This window comes from Hippoglossus stenolepis, chromosome 20, assembly GCF_022539355.2.
Source record: "Hippoglossus stenolepis isolate QCI-W04-F060 chromosome 20, HSTE1.2, whole genome shotgun sequence".
Classification (NCBI taxonomy): domain Eukaryota; kingdom Metazoa; phylum Chordata; class Actinopteri; order Pleuronectiformes; family Pleuronectidae; genus Hippoglossus; species Hippoglossus stenolepis.
The window spans coordinates 13,220,272-13,243,994 of record NC_061502.1 but is presented as its reverse complement, the minus strand read 5'-3'; the positions used below and the strand labels follow the sequence as shown (position 1 = coordinate 13,243,994).

Here is a 23,723-nt window from a genome sequence, read left to right as displayed (position 1 = left end):
AAGACTGATTCCTGCCTGTGATAGCCTCGTTAGATTATTGATGGGATTTTGGGGGGTATTTGTATTAAGTTTTCACAGAAACTGAAGAAAAGAAAATTAAGTTAAACAGAACTTTTGATCACATATTGGATTAGTGTTGCCTTCACCAAGAAGGTTATATTTTTGTCTGCGTTCATTAGCTGTTCTTTGTTAGCAGGATTACGTAAAAACTACACAACTGATTGATGAGGGGACTGATATTTATGAGTGTTTGCAATTTGGTGCGGATCCAAATAAAAATCTGGATCTTGTGAATTTAAATGTGGCTTCACAAGAGGCCTTGGTGGAGGTCTGTGCACTCTGAGTCTCATTCTTTCTTCTTTATAAAATTCTATATGAGATAAATAAATCTCAGTGTTTTAGTTTTACTAGTTGATAACTGTGGAAGCCCATTTCCGCCCGTGACAGAAAAAATGTATTGCAAAATTGTAAGAAAATATATTGAGTCATTATTTTGAAACACTTAGTATACATTTTGGCATACTAAGTCATTGTTTTGAGTTTAAGTCACTATTCAGAATTAAGTCTTTATTTTTTAGATATAAAAGCCATTATAGGGAAATTTGTCCAGTTAGTAGGTCACTATTTTGAGATAGTAAGTCATTTTGAGATACCATAATTTTTTTAAGATACAGAGTTATTATTTTTGAAATACTAAGTCTTTATTTACACACACTTATTATTTTGAAATACCAAGACTTGATTTACAGACTCTAACTCATTATTTGTAAAAATAAGTCACTATTTATGAGTTAGTTAGTCAGTGTTAGAGAAAGTTTCCCATGAGGACTTGCAGGATATTGTGTATCAAAGTGGCAGAAATGAGCTTCCATTGACAACCACGATGCCATAACTCTGTAGACGTAAAGTTTGAATGGGGGAAAGAACCATAAATCAAACATGCAAACATGCAAAACTCAGCGTGATCTGCAGCAGACATAGAGTAAACCAAGCTTCCCTGTCACTTCCGGGTCCTGTGACTTATCAGGTGGTTGCTGGGCTGCAGGAGGAGGAGGAGGAGGAGAATGAGAAAAGTTCCGGGAAGACGAACCGTAAAAGTCTTTTGCATCCACCCCCTCAGTTCCTGCAGCAGCCCCTCTCCTCCGCCTGCAGGAAGCCTATGAGCGCGAGCAAGAGAAAAAAAAGCAGAAGTTGTGTTTGAGAGTTTTCGTGAGTTTAAAGTCAGTGTCAGCATGGCCGGGGGCTCGGTGTCTGAGTGCAAGGAGTACCTCTTCAAAGTGCTGGTGATCGGGGAGCTGGGCGTCGGGAAGACCAGCATCATCAAGCGCTACGTGCACCAGCTCTTCTCGCAGCACTACAGGGCCACGATCGGGGTCGACTTCGCCCTGAAAGTCATCAACTGGGACAGCAAGACCCTGGTGCGGCTACAGCTGTGGGACATCGCAGGTAAGGAGGACGGAGGAGACACATGGGTACGCGTGGGCTTTTTTTTTTTGCACGTTGCAAAACGCAAATCAGGTGGTGAAGGTGGTGGTGGTTGGATGTCACGCTCATGTTTAGTTGTGGGTTTGTTGGGGTTTCGTCTGCGCAGATGGCCGTAGCTCAAAAGTTCCCTCACACCAAACCACTTCTGTGTTGGAAGTGATTTGTTCCTGATTTGTACCCTCAGGCCCACGGTGTGAAAAGTGAAAGCAATGATGTGGAGTTTCCACCAAGAGACCGGTTGATCATGTCCGCCTGTTGTCTCTTCCACTTTATGATCATGGCAGCTCATAATTGCCAGAGGAATGTAGGTCACGTTGTAAGAGCTCACCCCCCCCCACCCAACCCTCTCAATGAGACTCACCATAATATTCTGTGGGGGATTAAACAGTGTTCATGCAGGCCCCTGGTGTGTCCTTCACACTGTGGGTTTTTTCTTCTAATGTCCCTGTCTGTCTGTGTGTGTGTGTGTGTGGATAGTCCCCGGTTCAACTTGTGTGGCTGCAGAACCTGGCACAAATGCACTCGCACACCAACCTGTGCATTCCCGCAGCTTTAGTAAGCAAAGCCCAGAGAAATCAGAGCAGTGTAGAAGTTCCCCACACATGCAGGCGGCCTCGCTCAAACTCTCACTGTCTGTTTGTCATCTCCAGGCATGAAAATAAATATCACACTGTTTAACAGGGAGGGGGGTTGAGGATTACATTGTTGAGAGGGGAAGTGAGCAAGCAGAGAGACCAACGGGCAAAATGACTAAACTTCAGGAATCACCACCAAGCTGACAGGCTCACTACAGTTCATTCAGCAGAAATGAGGGTATGATGTGGGGTGTAATGTTTTGGGGGAGATGGGTTGTCTGTGATTTCTGGGTAGCCTCCATCTTTTAATGTTTTAATATCCTCAAAAAACCCCATCTGACATTAAGTCTTGTGAAATTGCTTGGTCACACATACAAGAAATCATAAGGCTGAATATTTTTATGTTGGGTGAAATGAGGTTCCATGGCTTCAGGGGCATGTGCGTCCCAACACTTGTGCCTATGTGTTCTTTTCTTTTTTTATTAGCTCTAAAGAATGTGTCCGTCTTTAGGCGGAAACGTTGGACTTTATGTTACTGTAAAAATCTCACTGTGGTTGTTTTGTCAGTCATGGGTTTGACCACACGTAACAGTCCTGTGAGTTATGTGTGCAGCAGGGTTAGTTAATCATTCTGTGAGAAGATGTCATGTTAAAGGCTTCTGTCATGTCTGAAGGACACAAGGATTCAGATTCTTCAGTGTTCAGCTGAGTTTCCAGCACCGGGTCAAGTGCCATTTTAGATTTGAAAATGTATCATATTTAAGCTCTCACATAACAAGATAATGGTTGTATACAGGGGCCTATGCTTATATTTAAAAAATTTAAATAAATATATATATTTTAATTAATAAAGTAGACCTGCTTCACAATGACTATGATCCTCAACCACAGGATGAACTTTAATTTATTGAAAATGTGCAAATGGCTTTTTGAAGACACAAGAACAGGTCTTTTTGGGCCAAACTATCTGTAGTCCGATTTTTAATCTATCTTGAATATCACTTGGTTTCATCCATTGTATGTATATACAGTACGTAAACTCTGCTGGAGGATGTGTTTACCCTTTTTGGTATAGATTTCAGAAATCAAAAGTTAAAAGTTAGACATTAATGATTTGATGGAACTCCAGTAGGATTAATGATCCTACTGGAGCTTTGATTTTCTGGTAATGATTTAAAATGGAGTTGAAAAGTCCTAATCTGTCTTTTTTCCAATATTTTTTGTATTCTATTGACAGAAGAAATGATCGTCTCTGCCTCTAGACGTGTTCTATTCTTACTTTGGAACGCGGATGTGCGGGTCCATCTTCTCCCTCAATCAAACGAACCTCATATGCTGAGACAGATCAGGACAGATGGTTAGAAGACTGCTGTTTTTATATTTATTCCATCGCTTACAGCAGTGACAGAAAGGGGGGCGGACAGTTGGATGTGAGGTGGGGTGTGTGTGTGGGGGGTGTCGCCAGAACAACTTGCATGTCTGTCACAGACTGATTGGCAGTGAGGGCTACGTTCCCCCGCCGTCACTCAGTGAGCAGGGGCATTTGTGACTGAGCGCCAGGGAGGGCCGTCTGCCTGTCACAGCCAGACAGCCCTCGCTCAGAGGACCTGCTAGGGTAAATACAACACTGCCGCACTTCCGCACTTAGATGGACTGATATCATTCATAGAGACAAGGGAACACGCTGGCACATATTGGGTGAGCAGGGCCGTTTACACGCGCTCGCTCCGACCGCAAAGACATTTTGAGGTTAGATGACACAGATAGGAAAAACCTCGTTTTTCACACCTACACCAAGGCCTTGCCCGAGGACACTGAGCATAAAACCAGTAATGAAACGTGTGGGTGTGAAAGAGTGAAAGCTGGAGGTATATTTGCCAAGTCATTAAGACCAGCCATTAAGCCACTTAATCGTGCAGGAAAGGAGGGGAAATTATCTTCTTGGCAACACGGAGAGCAACTTCAGAGTTTCGTTGTCTTTTTACCAACCTTAATAATGATTACAGCCTGGGAGGAATGATAGTAATCAGAGGACTGTACGAGATGGGGGCACCATGGAAGTCAGTGTGACGCTTGTGGCTCTCCCACCCCCTTTTCTCCCAGAATTGCTACTCTCCTCTGGATTTGTCTCAGCCAGTGGACAGGATGATTACCACCATGACACAGAGTAAAAACGGCAGCACCTTTTATAGGACCAAACATTCCCGCGGGAGCAGGAGGTTGCACATTATGGGATGCATGCAGTGGCTCTCATCACAGTGGTAACCTTCAGTCTAGACAGAAAAACCTTGAACTCTTCTCCTCTTTCTCTCAAACACCACTGTTTCCCAACAGGATACGAAAATATCTGTGATCAGAAAAATCCGGAGCTTTCCACCTGGTAATAGGGAACCTGCCAAGAGGTCCAGGGTAATTCTGAGGGGGGCCCAAGGTGTTTAAAGGGGAAAAAAAATGTTTTAATTGGTGTTCCTCTTGAATTGTATTTATAGTTTTATAAGTATTGGGATGGTTTTACCATTTTCAGTTTCTAGAAATCGATCAAATTCCGGCAAATCCAACCGTTCAAAATTGAAATAGGGTCCCAAGTAATGCTTTCTATCATCAATCAATGTTCTTATTAAATCGGAGCAGTGTAGTGAACATATATGCTGATTTGTAGGGTTTATAAAATGGCCTAAAACACAAAGATAATTTCACTATCACTTGAGAAAAAGACAAATAAGAAACAAGTTATCAAAATAGATGATCAGCTGTCACTCAAATAATTCATTTATCAATTAATTGTTTTTAATAGGGTATGATTACAAGTTAATTTGACTCTAGCAGTGGATATTTCAGATGCATTTTCTTACATGAACTCCGCAAAATGTCCGGACCCAACTTTCCAGAGATTGCTGTTCACATATGAAGAAAGCAACAGGAGATTTCCCGAGTTAGACACATTCACAACAACCGGATAATATCCTGAATGCTCTGGTGAGGGGGGGGGGGGGACCTGGGAAAAGCATAGTGTCAGTCATTATTACTAAAAGCTCTCGAATCTTGTGGTCTTACCATGTTGACATCCTCATAGGTGTCTATTATTGATTTACTCTCACATGGGCTCACATGGACACTCCCTGGACATTTTACTTGGGGGCGCTGTCCAGAGCAGCTGACTTGGACATTTGTGTCTCAGGATAATTTTTAAAAGAAGCTTTAGTATTTATCACCACACAGTAAATAGAGAGTATCCTGGTCGGTCGAATGGTTTAAAAATGGGTTGTGTGCAATAATTCTGCTTAATATTCTACAAATATTATCATTCTGATCTTAATTCCTCCAACCTTGTGCCAGGGCTTTACGTTGCTCAGCCCCCACAAACCCTCCAGTTGAAAGTGAGGGGCCGGACGAGGGTAATACCACTTAGAGGTTGAGGATTTTCTCTCAATTCAGACTCTGTTCGGTGCTAAAGGCCGTAGTAAGCTGTAAGTCACTTCTCACATGCTGCTCAGAGAAATCTGAACGTGCCGGTCATGTGCTCCTCAGTCTCTCTCTTGCTGGAGACTACCTTAACGACCGAACCCTGTGCTTGTCTTTGTTTTTCTAATGCCGCCGTTAGGGCGAGTGGGGAAGTTTCTCCGCCAGTTCCCTCCCGACAACAGACTGGCTTGTCTGGCTTGGACAGTTTCTATGGTAACCCACCCACAGGATAGCAATATGTACGGCCGTAGAGGAAACTGGGGTTGCTAGGGCTATGGATAATGATGAGACTTTGCTTGCTTTCTGTTTCTCCCACACAGCCAACAGAGATGATACGGTGGCTGCAGCTAAACCATTTTCTTTTTCATCTGCTGGTTCCATAACTGAAGGTTTCTCATGTTCGTAACCGCAGAGCCTAATTGTACTTGAGGTCATGCACCGGTATTCATCAGCGCGGTGGACTCGACTGAAATGTCTTTGAAATTCCACAGCAGTTCACTGCCTCTCTTTCCGGACAGATTCCAACTCTGTTCTCTTTGGTTATAGGCAGTTGCCTCATGTTGAGCACACGTCTTTGTTCCCTCCTGCAGTCTCATGCTCCTCTGTGGTATTCACTGGGTAAATACTCCATTGTTCATAGAGCTCATTCCATTCCTGCATTTTATGCTGATTGGGTTAGCAGTGTATGACACACATTTTTTTGACACGTGCTTTTAGAATAATTTTTTCCCCCTGTATATTCAGAGAGAGATGTCTTTCTTTGGCTGGGTGATGGTGACAGCATTAAAAAGAACAGCATCTTTTGAGGAATAGAGTCCGTGACCTATGACCTCTCCTGAGTCCTTAAAGGCAGAGCTTTGAAAGGGAGAGGACCAGAGTGAGAGCTGGACTGAAATAGAAAATCCTCAGGCCCTAAGAACTGTATGGTTTGAGAACCCTATTTTATTTCAATTAAGTTTTATCATCTGCTTTATGAAATGTCATGTTTAAAAGAGTCCAGGCCTGAAGACATCTACAGGCCATATTAGCTGTTGTCTTACTTTGACATTATCTCCTTGCAGGTTCATAAGATGGCCCTCAAATCTGGTCAGAATAGTCCTGTGCTCCAGAGCCAAGCGTTTGATTTTTCAAGAACCATGTTGCCATGACGACACATCATTCCCCATGAAACAGGAAGCAGTTTTTTAAGGTTGCCGGTTATGCTTTATAACTCACCACGTTTGGCAGACACTTCAGAAGACCTAGAGGCTGGAAGTTCATCGGGTTACTTTGCCTCTGTGTGGCAAGATGCCTCGCTAGCACCCCCCTTTCAGTTTCAATGACGTAGCTCTCATGGTACATTTCACCTACATGTGGTCGACAGATATTTCAGGCCAACAGGAAATCAACAATTTATAATTGAGTGTGAACTTTCCTAGAAAATATTGTCTACTGTTGTTAAAAAAAAACTCATTCTTGCCAAATAACAATCGGCCATGTGTGTAAGATGTAAGTTTGTATGTAAGTGTGTAAATATAATTTATCAGGGTTGAACAAAAAACTCTGGGATACTGTGAATCAAGAAAATTGATATACAGATGAATCCATTATCAAAATGGTTGTAATTAGCTTTTATTTAACAATCATCAAATCACAAAATAGTGTAATGTGCTGTATGTGTTGTTTTTCTGAAGCAGGACAACATTTTTAAATTAAATTTATAAAGCAAACACAAAATCTTATATTATAATCTTATATAATCTGTCCCTCTTTCCCAAGACATTAATTAACAAAGCAAACAATTCACCAGGACTAGGTTTAGTAAAGACAACAGAATGATTTTCCAGGACTTATGGCACTCGAGAGTTCAGGCACTGTTTGATTTGCTGTCATTTAATGCGAGTGACTTCTGTGTGAATCCTCAGCACATGGTCAATATCCCAAATAACTCGTTAACCTCGCTCCCCCCAGGAGGAGCGAGGTGACCACCCCCATTCTGGCTCTGCTCACATATCGACCCAGCTATAAGGACTGGACGTGTCAGAAAATCAGTGTGTTGAATGTAGACAATGACACTGCCATGGCCTCTTCAGTGCATGTAGAACTCAAACCTGTGGCATTTATTCTCAGAACTTCTTTGTGACTACAAAACAGGAATTAAATAATTATAGAAAATGCTGATTTGCATAAAGTTCACATGCAAAAAAATGCTCTTTTGGGCAAATCAGGACAAACTTGCACTTCTGCACATTTTTAGTCGAAGGTGAGGAAAAGTACTTTTTCAGAGAGGCAGTGGTTTTTTAGTACTGATCGCATCTCATGTCTAAATAGCCAAATCCAACATTGCACTTCCTTGGGCCCTTAATAATTTGCAGGCTAAGTGTGAAGCTGAGATATGGGTTCCTAATACAGACAGACCCAGAGATTTGTGGAATTTTTAGATGGATAAAACATGTTGCACTTTATTTTTTTCACATGTGAGATCTCTGCCTCTCTTCTTTTATGCCTTTTTATATCTGAAAATATTCATGTTTGCCTCCGTGTTGTCCCTTTAGTAAACCTCTCAATAGAATAAGAGGGGAATCTTCTCTTAAAATTATGGAGCCAGTTATTTAATTTATGCTTTTTTCCTCCACTCCACCGGATGTATGAGCACCACAAGGGCTGGAAATGAAAGAGCCTTATTTCAGTCTATCGGCCCTTTATCCCATTGTGTCGTGTCTCTGGTGAATTTACCTGGGGTTATCTCAGCTAAAATTAGACTCTCAATTATGAGCAATTACCGACAGGCCTGTGGGCCCCACAGTGTATTCGCTCTCCTGCTCACGCCGGCACTGCACCACGCCACTCCTGCGTGGTTGGGTAAGTACCTGCAGTAAAGTGAAAGTATGCTGGGAAAGGCTGCGCTCACAGTTCCTCAAAAGCTTTTCCTGGTTCATGTATTTTGTAAGTCGACTCTGGTGGAGTGTGTTAACTGTGTAACAGACATATACGATTACACTTGATCTTTAGACTCTTAAATTGGAGCGGTGCAGCAAGAACATGTGCTAAATCCGCCAAAAGCTACTGAACCTCAAGATATTGGAAACCTTATATGTAATTGCAGAGACTGCATCTAAAGTAAATTAAGGCATTTGCTGACAACTAGTGTAAATCTGTCCCAAATGTTTGTGGATGCTGTTGCAGGTGCGTTTACATCAGAAAACTAAACTCGCATGAACATACCTCAGTAATTGAATTAACCTTTTTAACCACATGCAGCTAAAAACAGGAGCCGTATGCTTATGCAACACGATGTGCACGTCTGTGAAGCTACTTCTACGGGAAGAAAAACCACTTCTGTCATCAAAAAAGAGCAAAAACAGACCATAATCCTCCAAACGTTTAATATAAATATGTTTTTTTGGTTTTCTGTCTTAAATATATACAGTATACGTGTCATTTTGTAAGCTCCTGACACGAAGATGTTTTTTTGTCTGGGAACATTCTCCACAACTGTCTGTTTTCATTTCACATTTGCGACAGAAGACTGTCTGAGTCACAGATTATCATCCCAGCGACAGGCTTCTCATCCCCGTTCTCCGTTCCTCGGGCCTCAGGCAGCGTTGACACACCTAACTGTCGAGGCATGCAGGGAACGAGCGAGCATCGCAGGGCCCATTTTCTTTCAGTAAAAAATAACCTCCTTTGGTTATTCGAGGTAACCAAATAATCACAGCGGACATGCGACATGTGGTGAACCCATAAGACGGTGTTAAGTGTTACCAGAGATAACTTCACTCCTCTGCTGAGCCACTGTTTCCCCCCCTTAAGGGCATGTTTGCGTGATGTTCCTGGAATTATTGTCTCACTTCAAAACTTGTATTTACCCCTTTGATTTTAAATGTGATAATGAAAGTATCAAAACGTCCATGGAAATTTGAATTGGTTATGATTATGTAACTTCTCCCTGGTTAGAAACAGCTTAAAAACACAAATACATAGTAGAAATACAACAAGCCGTTCCAAAATAAACACTGCAAGTAGTCAGTTGAGTTAGAGCATCATCGTTTGGCAGGAGTGTGGCAATTGAAATCTCTTCACTGGCTGATAAACCTTTTGAGGAGTTGAAATGATCCGACTAAATCAGGAGATCAGTTTGAGAATAAAACCTAAAAGCGGTTTTATTGTGTTAAAGAAGAGGCCTTCTCAGATTGACAGTGACACCCCATCCCTCTCTCTGGTAATTCCCCTCACATTGTCTAAGAGAACGACTTCAGAGAATGGGCTTATTATCATGGCAGGTTATTTCGGCCATTCTCTGAGCGGAATAGCCCCATGGCCAATAAGGGAAAGTAGGTTGAATAGGAACCATCTCTGTCCTCATCATTATTTTTGGCCACATACTGTATAGAGGGAAAAAATGAGAATGAAATATTGAGCGTCTAAATTCAATCTACTGCAACAAAGCTGAGGGTTAGACATTTGGTTTCCACTTTGGTGATTTGATTCAGATTTTTTGATTCCACCGACTTCCTCTTCCCATCTCCCCAGGTCAGGAACGATTTGGGAACATGACGCGGGTGTACTACAAGGAGGCTGTGGGGGCGTTCGTGGTGTTCGACGTGACGCGGGGCTCCACGTTCGAAGCCGTGTCCAAGTGGAAGAACGACCTGGACAGCAAGGTGAAGCTGGCTAACGGCAACCCCATCCCCTCGGTGCTGCTCGCCAACAAATGTGACCAGAAGAAGGAGAGCACCAACAACACGGCGCTAATGGACAATTTCTGCAAAGAGACTGGATTTCTGGGCTGGTTTGAAACCTCTGCCAAGGTGAGAGATCAATACACGGGAGGAAGAGATTATCGATAACACGCATGAAACAGACCCATGGGATTTGAAATACATTACTCTTAATATGGAATAGAATAAAACGGAATATTGTTCTATTGTTTTCCACTCTATTCTATAGTATAGAATAGAATTAATAACACAAGACTGGGTGTTACAATCCCTGTGGATCAGCACTCTTGAATGGAAGAGAATGGAATACAAAGCCTTTTTTGATAAATCAGTACAATGAACCAACCAATAAATACGAAAGAAATAAATTCTTAAAATCAGTGTTTACCCATTACCTTTTTTTATGTTTATTTTCGGTTGATTGTACATTTTGAACCAGCGATCAGCAGCAGAACATGAGTTGTGTTTGTGGTAATTCGGACGTAATAAGAGCTTTGAAGTCCACATCGCGGAGTCAGAAACGTAAGGAGCCACCAGACTATAATTGTGAGGATATGTTTTTGTCATTTTACTGAATGGCTTCTTTGTTCCCCGTGGCAAACAGGAAATCCTCTGATGTTAACATGTGACATTGTCTGAATGGTGTAGTGAAAATGTGGTAACATGTTGTAATGTTTTGGTTTTTTTACGCTCTGGCGCTGATTCAATGGAGAGGTTTTGATGCAAAGATGATCAAAATAACGTAAGACGAAATGGAGGGCGCCAATATTTCCCTAAATCTCTGAAATGACTGAATGACAGCTGGGATTTTGTGACAGGAAATTTATGTGAAGCATGTTTGTTTTTTTTGTCATCGTCCTGCTGTCTCTGCCGTTCATGCATAACATCAACGGACATTTATCTTCCCGACCAGTGAGAAAGATCTGTCGGACAGCTGGTGTGATACGGTATCGCATGACGTTGATGGATGTTGCAGCCCAGAGCTGCGAGGGGTTGAAAGGGGCGGGGCTCCGAGAGATAATGTGCCGCAGTGTTTCTCCTCAACTTAGGTCACATGATTGGTGATACAGGGTTTGTGTGTTTACACTGCGTGGAGGTCTGATGTTCGATCTGTCGCTCGTTTCGTTAAGCGTCCAGTTGGAGTTTGTAAATTTTAAATACGTAAATTAGCTTAAAGCGTCGGAAGAGGCGGTAACATATAAATATATAATATAGTCGTGTCCAGAACGTTCCCTGTGAATGTTGAATTATTATAAGTGTATTATTATTATTGTTGGTCATGCATCAACAGGAAAGTTGTGCTGTAAATTTATAGCAAAGTAGAACTTTTTGTGTAGTAAATAGTATAATACTATAATATAATATTAAATAATTTGTCTGAAAAGTAAATAGTAACTATAGAAGTGTGACAAAAGTATAATATTTCCCTCTGATGCTGTTTTCAGACATGTGCTGAACTCTGGACATCTTCCTGAAATATTTCCAGAGGGGCTGTACCTGAGAACACAAATGTTGGCATCAGTTACTTGTTAATATTTTCCGGAACTTTTCCTGCCAGCCCCACTAGTAAAGTGTCAGAGTGATAACAGGCCGAAAATGTCTGGAGTGGACGTGTTGATGACGTTTCTTACACGTGACGGACGTCAAAATTGATTGATGCAATTATTTCAGGGTTGAAAAAGAGGTGTCGAAGAAGATGTCAACTTGAAAACTTGCTGTAAACATAAACGCTGCTTTTGGAGCATGTCTGAAAATGGCTGTAGTGGTGAAAGCAGTAAGAAAGCTTAACAAATACCTTGAAATCCAACAAATGAACCTCCTTCCTTTCTACACTTGTGTGCTGTAAAGCTTTCTTCCACTTCCTGTCAGAATGATCAGCAGGTAACTGTGGGAGGACGCAGGTTTGGCACAAACAAATGCCTGCGTGTGCCAGCTCACACTCACACTGATAAATCCTACCATTTTAAATGCTGCAGTCTTACCTCGTTTGAAATGTTCGTGTCTCCAACTGTGAGACTCCAGAACTCGTTCCCCCGTCATGGTTCTGTCCTTCTAGGGATTGTTTACAGATGCTTGGAAACACACACTTTGAAACGCACATGCTCGTCTTTAATGCTTCCAAGTTGCAGATTGTTGAAGTTTAGCCAGCCAGAGTTAACTTTATTCGCTCATAACCTTAGGCTCTGCAGCTGTGTCACGTGCTGTGTCATGTGAAGTGTGTGTCTGTGTGTGTCTGTGTGTGTGTGTGGGTGTGGGTGTTGTGTGCAAAGTCTTTCTGCTCGTTTCCTTTCTGTGAGTGCAACATTATATTAGTTGGTTTGTGTCAACCCACAAGAACATGTGATAGTAATTCTGTTTTGGAGCAGTGCAGTAGGTTTGAAGGGACAAAACTCAAAAGTCCTGAATGTGAATTCTAAACAATCTTAGGGAGATGACAAGCAGATGTTGAGGGGTGGTTATTTTACATTTCTAAAATGAAGTCCACGGCTTATTTAACAGGAAGCTCTGGTTCTGATTGGTTCACAAGTATATGTCTTGGATGAATCATGGAGGTTGAAACGTGACACAGACGGGGCTCATGATAATCATGGGGTTGTTATTCTCATGCAACAGCAGTTAATCAAGATATGAGGCAGCGGGGGCCTGTAGATTAGAGAAGAGAGCATGTGACCAGAAAGTCAGCGGTTCAATACGCAGACCGACAGGGTTAAATCTGGGTGGGGAAAAGCAGTGCTGGCCCCTCCCTCATCCACACTGCTGTGGTTCCCTTGAGCAAGGTTCTTAACCCCTGAGTGCTCAGCAGCCATCACGTCACACTGCGGTTGTACTCGGCTGCTTCCTGGTGTGAATGTGTTCAGGGTTGATCCTGTAAAAGGGAAGTTCTCCCCCCTAAAAGAATAGAGCTTTTAAAAATGTTTTGGTAATTTTGTTTGATTCCATTATTAAATATTAAGGTTTTAGGTTCTTTTGATCCTTTTCCTTCTTTTTACATTCTCTTATCATCTGTTCATCTTTAACCAAGATGGCCGGGCCTTTTGTTAGTGTAGAAGACCATTCATATTCATCACCTGCTCAACCCAAGGGATCAAAGCTTTTGGCAACAGTTTGAAGGACAAAAGCAGATGCAGTATTTTTTTTTTTAAACCTCGTCTCTGCTGTCCTCCGATTGGCTCTCTGGAAAACATCTCTGGTTCTCTTCAGACATTAACATGCAACGTGGGTGATCTGATCTCAAGTGGATGGTTCGTCGTTCACACCTGGCATTAGAATGCATCTCCACACGTGTTGGTGCTTTATATGCAAATAAAAACATAGTATTACATCATCGCTGTTTGCGTAGACCAAATGTTTTTCCTGTTTCTGGCCAATTCTGCAATGACAGACAGGTCCTCTGTGTGTGTGTGTGTGTGTGTGTGTGTGTGTGTGTGTGTGCTTGTTTTTGTTACCTGTTTAGGACCTTTTCCACTAAACAGTGACCTTGTCAGGACTTGTCGACCTCATGGGGAACAAATTCCGTTCCTAATGAGGCATAACATGATTTCTGAGGTCCTGGTTAAGTTTAGGGTTAACATGTGAATTATGTTTGGTTAGGCATGAATTGGTCATGGTTTAGCTCAGTTTAGGTTAAAAAACGCAGCCCTTTGGATGAGTGATACAGGGGCACAGACACTCAAGGTTGTGGTTAGGCTGCCCACAATAAATGGAAGTCAATGCAAAGTCCTAGTAGTGATAGCTGTGCAAACCTGTGGTGCATGTGTGCAGGTGGCAGGGCAAAGAGGGTTTGAGCGAATCAATGCATCACGCACAGCTCTACAAGGAAATAAGCTTTTACTTATTTGGAATAGTAAAATATAAATATAAAATCAATGTTGATATCGCGTTAATCATGAAACTGTAGTGGGCCAGAGGACGTAGGTTGAGTAGGCGCTCCTCCAGTAGACCGTGTGCCACAATGACGTTCATGCTGCAAAAAGCTTACGGTCATACGTGGCCCAGACCAACTGTGAATGTGGTCTCTATACCTTGAATAACATTTTTAAAACTAACAATTTAGTAGCACTTAAATGGCACTTACTTAAAGCACTTTGTAGTTTTGCTTTTTTGATAAAATTGTACTTTCTCTATTCTTGTTGTTCTGGGTTTGTACCCTCATGGTTGAATGCACTTATTGTAAGTTGCTTTGGATAAAAGCGTCAGCTAAATGAAATTTAATGTAATGTCTCAGGTGATCCAATCTCAGTTCATCATGAATACGTTGATACTTAGCGCTGTACACTTGTGTTCAGATCACCTTAGACGAATGTTAATGCCAGGTCTGAATGAGGCCCACATCTCCCAGCTGCTGCTTTAACAGGCTGCCTCACATAAAGGGGTTTAGTGGCAATTCTGGAAAGAAGAACTGCAGCATCTATAAAACCCTGTGATGGCTCCTAATAAAGCCACTGTCGTTTCCTACAAGCGTTGACAGGCAAACAGGAACAAGGATGGGGGGGAGACTAACGTCTGCACTGTCACGAAGTATTTTATCACCTCTCTGACACACTGTTGTGACCTTTTCGCAGGACAACATCAACGTGGACGGGGCAGCGCACTTCCTGGTAGAGAACATCTTGGCCAACGACAAAGGTTTGCCGTACGAGGAGAGCAACGGCGACCGGATCAAACTGGACCAGGAGACTGTGGCTGCTGAGAGCAAGTCGGGCTGCTGCTAACACTCGATCCACTCCCATTATCCGTCAGCCTCCCTTCGGCGGGGTACGGTGCCCGTGCCCACCCCGCGGCTCTCGGGCCCTCGACTGCAGCCTCTCGCAGGAATATGGATTTTTTTGGTCCTCAAAGCTCCGGGAACTTCTCTTCCCTGCGACGCTGCAGATCCAACTTTCTCACCGCATCTCCCCCGTATAGGCCAGAACAGAAGCCCGGTTTTATCTTGATGTTGCCTTTACCTTCTTTCTCCCACGTCTCCAAACCACAGGGTTTTTGATTGTTGTGTTTATCTCCTCACGTATTCTCCTGACTGTGTATTATAACGCCAACTATGAACTCTACCCAAACCTTCCCCACTCCTGCCATTGCCCTTACAGCCAATGAAGGATTGTACGACACCTGTGAAGGGGTGACAAACTATGCACAACACTGAGAAACACAAAAAACAACCTGTAGCCTCTTTGGTCCATTTCGTCTCAGTGTCTCACTACTAAAACACTCTGAGTCTTTCATCAGTTAACATGGACCTCCAGCATCATCTTACAGCACATTCATGTTTGCGTGTAAAGCACCAGAGCTTAGTATTATTGTAGTATTCGTCATTGTTGTCTTTATGGCATATCTTCTCTTAAATGATGTGCTATCATACACTTTTGTTTTCCCACAATTTTAATATCAGGGTTGGTCGCACTTTTCATTCTTCACTCAAACACTGACGGGCAAATACGGTATTTCAGAAAAAAACTCTAATAACGCTGAGAAATGTTTATCTGATTGTCCGCCAGTAAAAAAAAAAATGTAGATGTGATTAAGTGTCTGTGTTTTTTAAATGTGCTGGGGCGTGAGATTGAAGAAAAAAAAAAAAAATCCGACAGAGGACGATGTTTTCTTGTACATATGAGATAATCTGTTAAGTGTTCAGATGAAATATGAAGGATTTTTTTTTAACATGGAGATGAAATAGAGTTTACATGTGAAAATACTTAAAATCTACACAGCAAAGAAGAATAAACATTTTAACAGATTTGTGTTGGGTTGTAGTAATGAGCCTGTCTAATCACATGTATTTATCTAGATGATTGAATGTGTTTATATAATGTATTTATATTGCAGAAACAAATCATATAAACTATGTGGATGAGTAAATGATGCCTGTACCATATATTATACCTAAAGCTCAGTATTTGGCTCGAATACAATATAAACATTTTGTTTCCCTGTGTGGATTTTATGGCTCATTTTCCCAAGCAAACATTTCAGATTATAAAAGTTCAATAGTTTTTACTGCCACGTAAACATCTTGGATCAAGTCAGTTTAGCCGGGATTATTCTAATATGAACACATTTCTTATTAGCATTATGTACAAGCACTAATGCCTGCTGCTGCTAATTGCAGGTTCGTGGAATTTGGATTTAAAATGGCAGTGAAGTTGGTTCGGCAGAATTTCTGCAACAACACAAGAGTGGAAATAGGTGTAAAATGTCAGAGTACATGGTACAGACTGTATTTGATAAAGTGCTTTTTCAGTCTTATCGATCACACAAATCAGTTAACCACTCACACACACATTCAAACACACATCATACAGTGTTGGCACAGTCGTCAGGGAGAATTCAAGGATTCAGTATCTCACCAAAGGACACTTCAGAATGAACACATCAGTTGATAAACAGCCCTGAATATGTTCTAAGGTAATATAAAGAACAGAATGGCTAATAGCCACATGAGTTTCACTTCCATGACCGCAGAAGTCTCGATTCTTCATGCTCCAGCACTGCATTAATGAAAAGTTGTTTCAGTGTGCATGTATACAAAATGAATCCTAAAGCTGTAGTGTTGAGTGTCCCTGGAAGAAACTCTCAGCACAAAGAACAATAGATAAAGCTCTATGTGTGAAAATTACAACTCCTACTGTTTGTGTGTGTGTGAGAGAGAGCGGGACAGGGAAGATCATGTGACTCCTCTTAAGAATGTGTGTGCTAGTCATCAGACATTAAGCTCTCAACACTATCGCTGCTTGTGCTCTTCCACACACCTAATTGTCAGCAGAGCAGAAACCACGCAGTGGAGGCGGGCCAGCTGTAGCTGTGTGTGTGTGTGCGACGCTGGAATCCAAATCTCGTCACTGAAGCGATTCACCACTTATGCATCTCAAAGAGTTTAAACCTTGATAGCGTATTGATGCACTCGCTCCCCCCTTTTATTTTATTATCTTAGTGTGTATTTCTGTGTTTCTCTGTGAGTGCTGCTTCAGTCCTGTGTTTCCATGAGCCACATGTACATCACATGGTGGCAAAACAATGCAGCTCAACACTATGTGGCTGCAAGGAAATCACACTCTTGGGTTGATTTTATTAAGATGATGCTTTGACCTCATAGTATCTCTCCTGAAGTGTTCTCCAGTCCGTCTGTAAACCCAGCAGAGTCCTCTTTGTGTCACAGAGATGGATATTGAGGTGAGCACTGAAACTCTTCTCCTGTACCAGCAATTCAAAGAGCTCCAGAATTTGATTTAGCAGAATCTCTTACTGATCCTAGCTCACTTGCTTCTAGAATTATAGCATCATCTGTCACCAGTTCTGCAAGGTACAGCAGAAAATGTACCTTGTGCCGTTATGGTCTGATTCCTCGATTTACTGCACTGTTGAGTTTAGTTGTTCAGGTGATTACTTTGAATATGTTAATAAACTGAAAGAATAACACTTGGTTGTGTGTTACTATTTAACTCCGCCCAGGCAACACTTTAAAGGTTTCATCAAGCAAATAATTCCTTGTTGTCAGTTTGCTTTTATGTCACAGTGTCAGTGGTCATAGATTCCTTTGATGTCTTAGACTGTTGCAAAGGTGAAAGATTTATAAGATCTGAAGAAAAACAAGAGAGGGTTTCTTGACCTGACCTGAACAATATCTATTAGTCTGATTATTATTATTAACCAAAAGATAATTCATTGTTCGCCCTCTCTCTATTGTTATTATTATTATTAATATATATTAATTTATATTTCTGTAAATACATATAAACCTAAAAGGAGAATCTTCCCATCCCTCACCGTGGCAACAAGTGACGACTCCCAGCCCCCAGACCACTCCCCTCGATGCTGTGGCTCCGTCGCTAGGCAACGGGTCAACTTTTGACAAGCGGAGTCACCTGGAAAACAAACGCACCTGCGGGAGGGAGGCGACTGAGACGTCCTCGTGTCTTCAGGAGTTCACAACAACAACAACAACAAGAGCCATGTCCAAGTCTCAGGCGAAGAAGAAGGAGTCCTCCCCCAGCAAAGCGTCTCTAGCCGACCGGCAAGCGTCGTGAGTTTTAAGCTAACGTCAGCAAGCGGTGCTAATTGAGAGAGAGCATCCGTGGTTAGCATTAGCGTTAGCCTAGCATGCCATGAAAGTTAAGTGTCAGCAGGGAAGAGGACACCAACATGAGCTGGTGTCCATCATGAGAGACACCGAGTCTCTGCTAATCAGCTGCTAAATGTTGACAGGAGCTCAGAGTACAGACAGTGAATTGTGTGTGTGTGTGTGTGTGTGTGTGTGTGTGTGTGTGTGTGATGGTTTCAGATCCGGGTCCCTGGTCAACACCTCCTCAGAGAGCCTGGGGGGTGCGTGGAGGTGCAGGTTCCCCGTGTGGCCCGAGTGGAGCGATGCGGAAGTCAACAAGGAGAAGTGGGACTCCAGTAAAGGAGCCGAGGATGACAAAAAGAGCAGCAAGAGTTCCAATGCTGTAAATCAAATTTCCCCAAGTCCACTTTCACTTCTCGTTCTTTTGGTCGCGTCTTTGTTGGTTTAAAATCACATTTGCTTTTTGTCTGCAGCCATTTTTTGAAGATCCCGAGGGAAAGATTCCTCCATCCCTGAAAGTGCACTGCTGGAAACGGCCCACAGAGTTTATAGTGGACAAGGTAACCTTCACGCTTCCATAAAACCTATATGGTTTCTAATGGAACATGCAAAATGACGTGTGCTGATTGGCAACGCTGAGCCACAGCGAGATGACAGTTTAACAATAAACATGGTGCAGTTGCACTGTGTCTCCTGCAGTTAAAAACATTTTAGGATTGAAATGATTTCATGGCAGTTGACGGGAAATAGATTTATTGTACTTTTAATGTACAAGGAGGTTTTGTCCTTACCCCCCTGCACGTTTGTTTGTTCCTCTTTAACATTGCAAGACAGGTCATTTTTTTCTAGGAATGCATGGACCTTGAATTTATTGGTTCTGTAGCGCTCTAAAATTACATGATGAACTTAATAGTATGCATTCATCCGCTAAGGCCCAACAGTCCCCTAATGAAACCACATTTAAATTCACTCCATTCAGATTTTATTTGCACCAAATTGCACTCACTCCTAAATCTTGAAAAACACACTATCTTGCATTGTTAAAGATATGTGAAAAAAGACATTTGGATTCGCCTCCTGATCTTGATCCGCGCCAAAATGAAAGGGGTCAGGGGTCATGTCCCACGCCTTCACAAAATTTCATGGGAATTGGTCGTGTGGTTTTTGTGTCATCCTGCTAATTAACTAACTAACTAACAAACGGACAAAAACGTAACCGCTTTGGCAGAGTTTAAAATACAGATATCCTAATCCTTCAGTTTCTCAAGTGCTGCTATTTCTCTATGTCTTTTATCGCTATACATTTAATACATTTGGGATTTTGGGTAAATCGTCAGAGAAAATGACCAGTTTCAGCACGATATTTACATCCTTAAGCTTTCACTTGTCTATTTTACCATTTTGTAGACTAGACGGATTAATAGATGCCATGATCTTGTATTGACTTGAAGATTAATCTCCTAATCAGAGATATTAACAGGTTAATAAAGTAACTGATCTTATGGTTGCAACCTTGACATATATCAACAAAATGCATTTGCCCTGCCACGTAGTGTGAAGTGTAGTTAAAGAAATCTGCTCTTTAGTCACCTCCAGTCAAATTGTAATTGCATCAGTCCCCTTTTCTGTTACCCAGCTCTCACTGCAGTATTTAGCAATTACTGGAAGCTTCCTGCTCTTTGAATTAGTCCTTGCCAGGTCACACGCTGCCTTTTCACTCAGGATGTGAAAAAGCATTTTATTAATTTCATACAAGATGAACACGGGCTAATCACAAAAGCAATCAGCTGTGCCGGAGCAGGCAACAGCTCCTCTGTGATACTTCCTCTAAAACCGACTTAATCGTTCTGTATTTCCAAACCCGGTGTTTCTATTTAAACAGGTGACGTGTGATTTGTTTTTGATTCTGATATGTACAAATGCTAGAACATACTCTAAGGATGTGCTCTCTCTTTAAGACTCCCACCGTTGTTGAAAGTCAAAGGACGTTTGACCTCCTCTCCAACAACGATCATCTGATTTGCAGTGAGGTTAGTTTTCAACTTTTCTCCTTCTCTAATGAAGATCTCACTAATTCCGATGTCAGACTGGGTGACGTTTGACTGACAGAAATGAATTAGACCGGGGCGATGCAGTGCCCTATTGATCAAGTGAATGATAGATGAGATAATTGATGTTTCAGCCAATAGATTTAAAGATCGGTTTGGAGTTAATAGACCGGTGATTACTTTTGTTTTCCCTTCTCCCCTCCCTGGTCAAGCTGATGAGGTGGATCATCAGTGAAATCTGTATCGTTTGGACGCTGTGTGGCAACAAATTTAGAGAAGAGGAGCGTTGGAAACCTTGGGAGCACATCTACTCGCTGTGTAAGGTGGTGAAAGGTCATATGCCACTCTACAACAGCTTTGGGAAATACTTGGTCAAGCTCTACTGGATGGTAAGACAGACGCATGCATATAAAAGAAAATATGTTTATTTTCTTAATTCAAGGTCTATATATTATTTCTATATTTTTCATATAGTTATTCATAATGACATTTGTGGTTTAACGAGAATATAAGCCTCAATTACATCCCTTTGTCAGGAGGGTTTGTTAAGGACATCTTGGGATGAGGAATCATCCGCCCATGCACCGGAATGTCATTTTTATCTCTAATATTGGTATCATCATCATCAGCTGTCAAAAATCGATATCAGTCGGGCTCGAGCAAACACCCGTTCACACATAGTCTGATGAGAAAATGGAAAGAAATGGTCCAAAGCAAATCTTACACCCTTGCAGAGGAAGCTGTTGTGTCACAATGCCTCTTTGTTAATCACACTTCTGTTCTGACTTGAGGCAACGGATCTCATAAAATTGCATTTGTATTGTGCGGCGGACCCCTCAGGATGCAGCTGATCACAGGGGAATGGGGTGGGGGAGCTTTATCCAGTCAGAGCTCAAATCAATCAGTCACACTGCTGTGCCCAATGTGGCCGGGCTTCATCCATTTCCTGATGAATAGATATGACTTAACAGGAGTTAGCAGCTTTGCGGTGAGTGTGGCTCAAGTTGGATATTAATGTCCAGTCAGTCTATGAGAGCAGCGTCAACCCTGGGAGGGCTTCACACATAACAGTGACATTTATATCACTTATTAGTGTGTACAAATTTCACAGATTTCTGGTTCTAAACAAAGGTCGTCTTTCCACTGAGACAAAGCTTGAAGTTGCCGGCCTGTGAGTTTCTGGATGTGTGTTGTGTGCCGCTCGGGGTAGAGGACACAACATCTTTGTGACAATCTCGGGGGGAACGTCTTCCCTGCGCAACCATTTGGGTCAGCGAGACAGTGAAAAAGACACAGCTAAAAATGGTGTTCTGTAACACTATGACTCTTGCCTTGACAAACAGGCATGACACGGTTGTAGGCAGCAGTTCCCGTGCCAACCAGAGCACACTAACAGATGGTTGTTGAGATGCCGTTAAGCACCCAGCCCCCAACCCTCGTTCCCGTTTCCTCGCCTGTTTTGCTTATAGGCTTCTCCATTCCTCCCCTGCCAGTCTCATCCTTTGTGGTTCTTCACCTATCTTCTATTTTTTTTTTTTTAACATTGCCTCCTTTACGCCGCTGTGAATATCCATCCCATCCTCATTTTGTCACCCCGTCTCTCCCATCCTGCAACTGTCTATCTGTCTCTGCATTCCTCCCTTCCCTTCTTTCTCCAACTTGCCCTTTCGCACTTTATTTTATCCCATCTGCGAACGCATCAAGCTCTTCCTCTGGGCGATGGTTTGACAAGAAAGTGGATGAGGAGGAAAGAAAGGGAGTGTGACGACCCGCACTCGATAAAGGATTGCATTGCTTGTGCCAGTGCTCTCATGGATAATAGGCAGAACACCTGTGAGCAGTCAGTCAGATTCTCACCTGCTTTTGCTGCATTTTCTCCCGTCAGTGTGAAACTCCACCAGACGGCCGGTAGACAAACCACACCGCAGACACTAACAAGCTCTGACACCACACAAGATGCAAAGCTGCAAGCACAAGGAGGCTAATGCTTGGGGAAATATGGAATAGAAATACGAGCCATAGATCAGAGATTTTGTGGGTTGTTACGCAACCTTTTGCGGAAAAATCCACCTGCAGGGTTTTTACTGTGATGATCTGAGTCACATCTGACACATGTAGGGGCCGGTAATTTGTTCCTCTTATTACCTTTTTAAATGCAGTCTTCTTCCCATCACAACAAACTCTTACATGAAATTGCTATTTCTGTCCAAAACATTTAAGTCATTTCACTATTTATTGCAAATGTTTATTGAATTACATTTGTCAGAACGGACTCTGTTTCTCAGGGAGCTCACGTGGAATCTGAGCAGCGAGGAGAATTCTGCTGGGAGAAATAATTTCAAATATCATTTCAGTCCAGATTCGGAGAAGCCTGTTGAAATTAGATCCGCACAGAAGGAGGAGTTTAGGGCGGTGGAAGGATCTGCCTCACCAGGCAGTGTGGCTATGAAGATTTGAGCAGAATAAGTGATTTGTGAAAGGATTATAAGGATAGTTAGTACACTTGTATGAATGGGACTGGACGTTACCGGTCAGCTGATGGCCAGACGACGGCTGGATGATAAAGAGCGTGGATGAAACTACTGATAGCTGATCAGCTGATGCAACTGTTACTCCACTGCTCTGCTTTGACTAAATGCTTCATTCTTGCTTTAGAGGCTCAGTTTTGCAAGTGAGAATGCACAGCAGCTTTAATTTCAATCTATGAATGCACGTAGCACAAAGCTGCATTGCATTTATTTAATGATATTACAAATATGGTGTCAGATAATCCTTCTTTTTAAGCTGTGTCAACATGGACAATTTGGAAACACAACTATCCATATGTGGCACTCAAGGGAATATTAAAAACAATAGAGGTTGCCTCTTTGCTTTACTTAAGGGTCAATAAGGCATCAATTAGTTCTATGGTATCATCTCTCAGTAAATCTATGCACCGTTTTTGTTCCCCTTGGACAGAGCCATGTGTCTCGAATAAACATATTTCCCAAGATGCTGAACTTTTACATCAAGTACTGTTGTAAAATGAATAATGACTAATTTAAAGAGATAAACTAACATCTATTTGAGCCGTACCCATTGTTTTTACCACATCACCCTGTCCTCCCTCCTTACTTTCAGGGTAGTTGGAGGAAGATAGCAGTTGATGACTGCATGCCATTTGATGAAGAAAACAACCTCCTCCTCCCCGCCTCCACCTGTCAGGCAGAGCTGTGGCCGATGCTGTTGGCCAAGGCTCTCATTAAAGTGGCCAACTCCAAGTCAGTTACTCTAACTCTGTACGCATTTCATCACTGCCGCAAATAGTTGGGACACAGTTATTATAGTCTTAAAGTAAGAGGGTTTAAGAGCATGCTCAACCTAAATCCAAGTATATGCCCACTATACAGCCTCCTAATAA

At 42.2% G+C, this 23,723-nt stretch overlaps 2 protein-coding genes across 2 annotated transcripts in view; both read left to right on the top strand.

Moving 5' to 3' along the window:
* The first annotated feature begins 1,002 nt into the window (after positions 1-1,002).
* On the top strand, positions 1,003-16,147 carry rab32a (RAB32a, member RAS oncogene family). The gene is made up of 3 exons (XM_035144739.2): positions 1,003-1,446; positions 10,035-10,312; positions 14,785-16,147. Exons 1-3 carry the CDS (start codon positions 1,233-1,235, stop codon positions 14,932-14,934), a joined length of 642 nt encoding a protein of 213 aa, XP_035000630.1. The 5' UTR covers positions 1,003-1,232; the 3' UTR covers positions 14,935-16,147.
* A 1,893-nt stretch (positions 16,148-18,040) lies between these two features.
* Positions 18,041-23,723, top strand: part of adgb (androglobin) — a 35,350-nt gene continuing 29,667 nt past the window's right edge. The window contains exons 1-6 of the mRNA XM_035143363.2: positions 18,041-18,236; positions 18,495-18,657; positions 18,749-18,835; positions 20,234-20,305; positions 20,536-20,712; positions 23,444-23,583. Coding sequence (XP_034999254.1) covers positions 18,166-18,236; positions 18,495-18,657; positions 18,749-18,835; positions 20,234-20,305; positions 20,536-20,712; positions 23,444-23,583 — 710 coding nt within the window. The 5' untranslated portion in view covers positions 18,041-18,165. The remainder of the gene's footprint in view (positions 18,237-18,494; positions 18,658-18,748; positions 18,836-20,233; positions 20,306-20,535; positions 20,713-23,443; positions 23,584-23,723) is intronic.

Coding starts and splice junctions, on each gene's coding strand:
- rab32a (XM_035144739.2), top strand. CDS start 1,233: ATGGCCGGGGGCTCGGTGTCTGAGTGCAAGGAGTACCTCTTCAAAGTG. Junction 1,447..10,034: donor ACAGCTGTGGGACATCGCAG/GTAAGGAGGACG, acceptor CCATCTCCCCAG/GTCAGGAACGATTTGGGAAC. Junction 10,313..14,784: donor GGTTTGAAACCTCTGCCAAG/GTGAGAGATCAA, acceptor ACCTTTTCGCAG/GACAACATCAACGTGGACGG.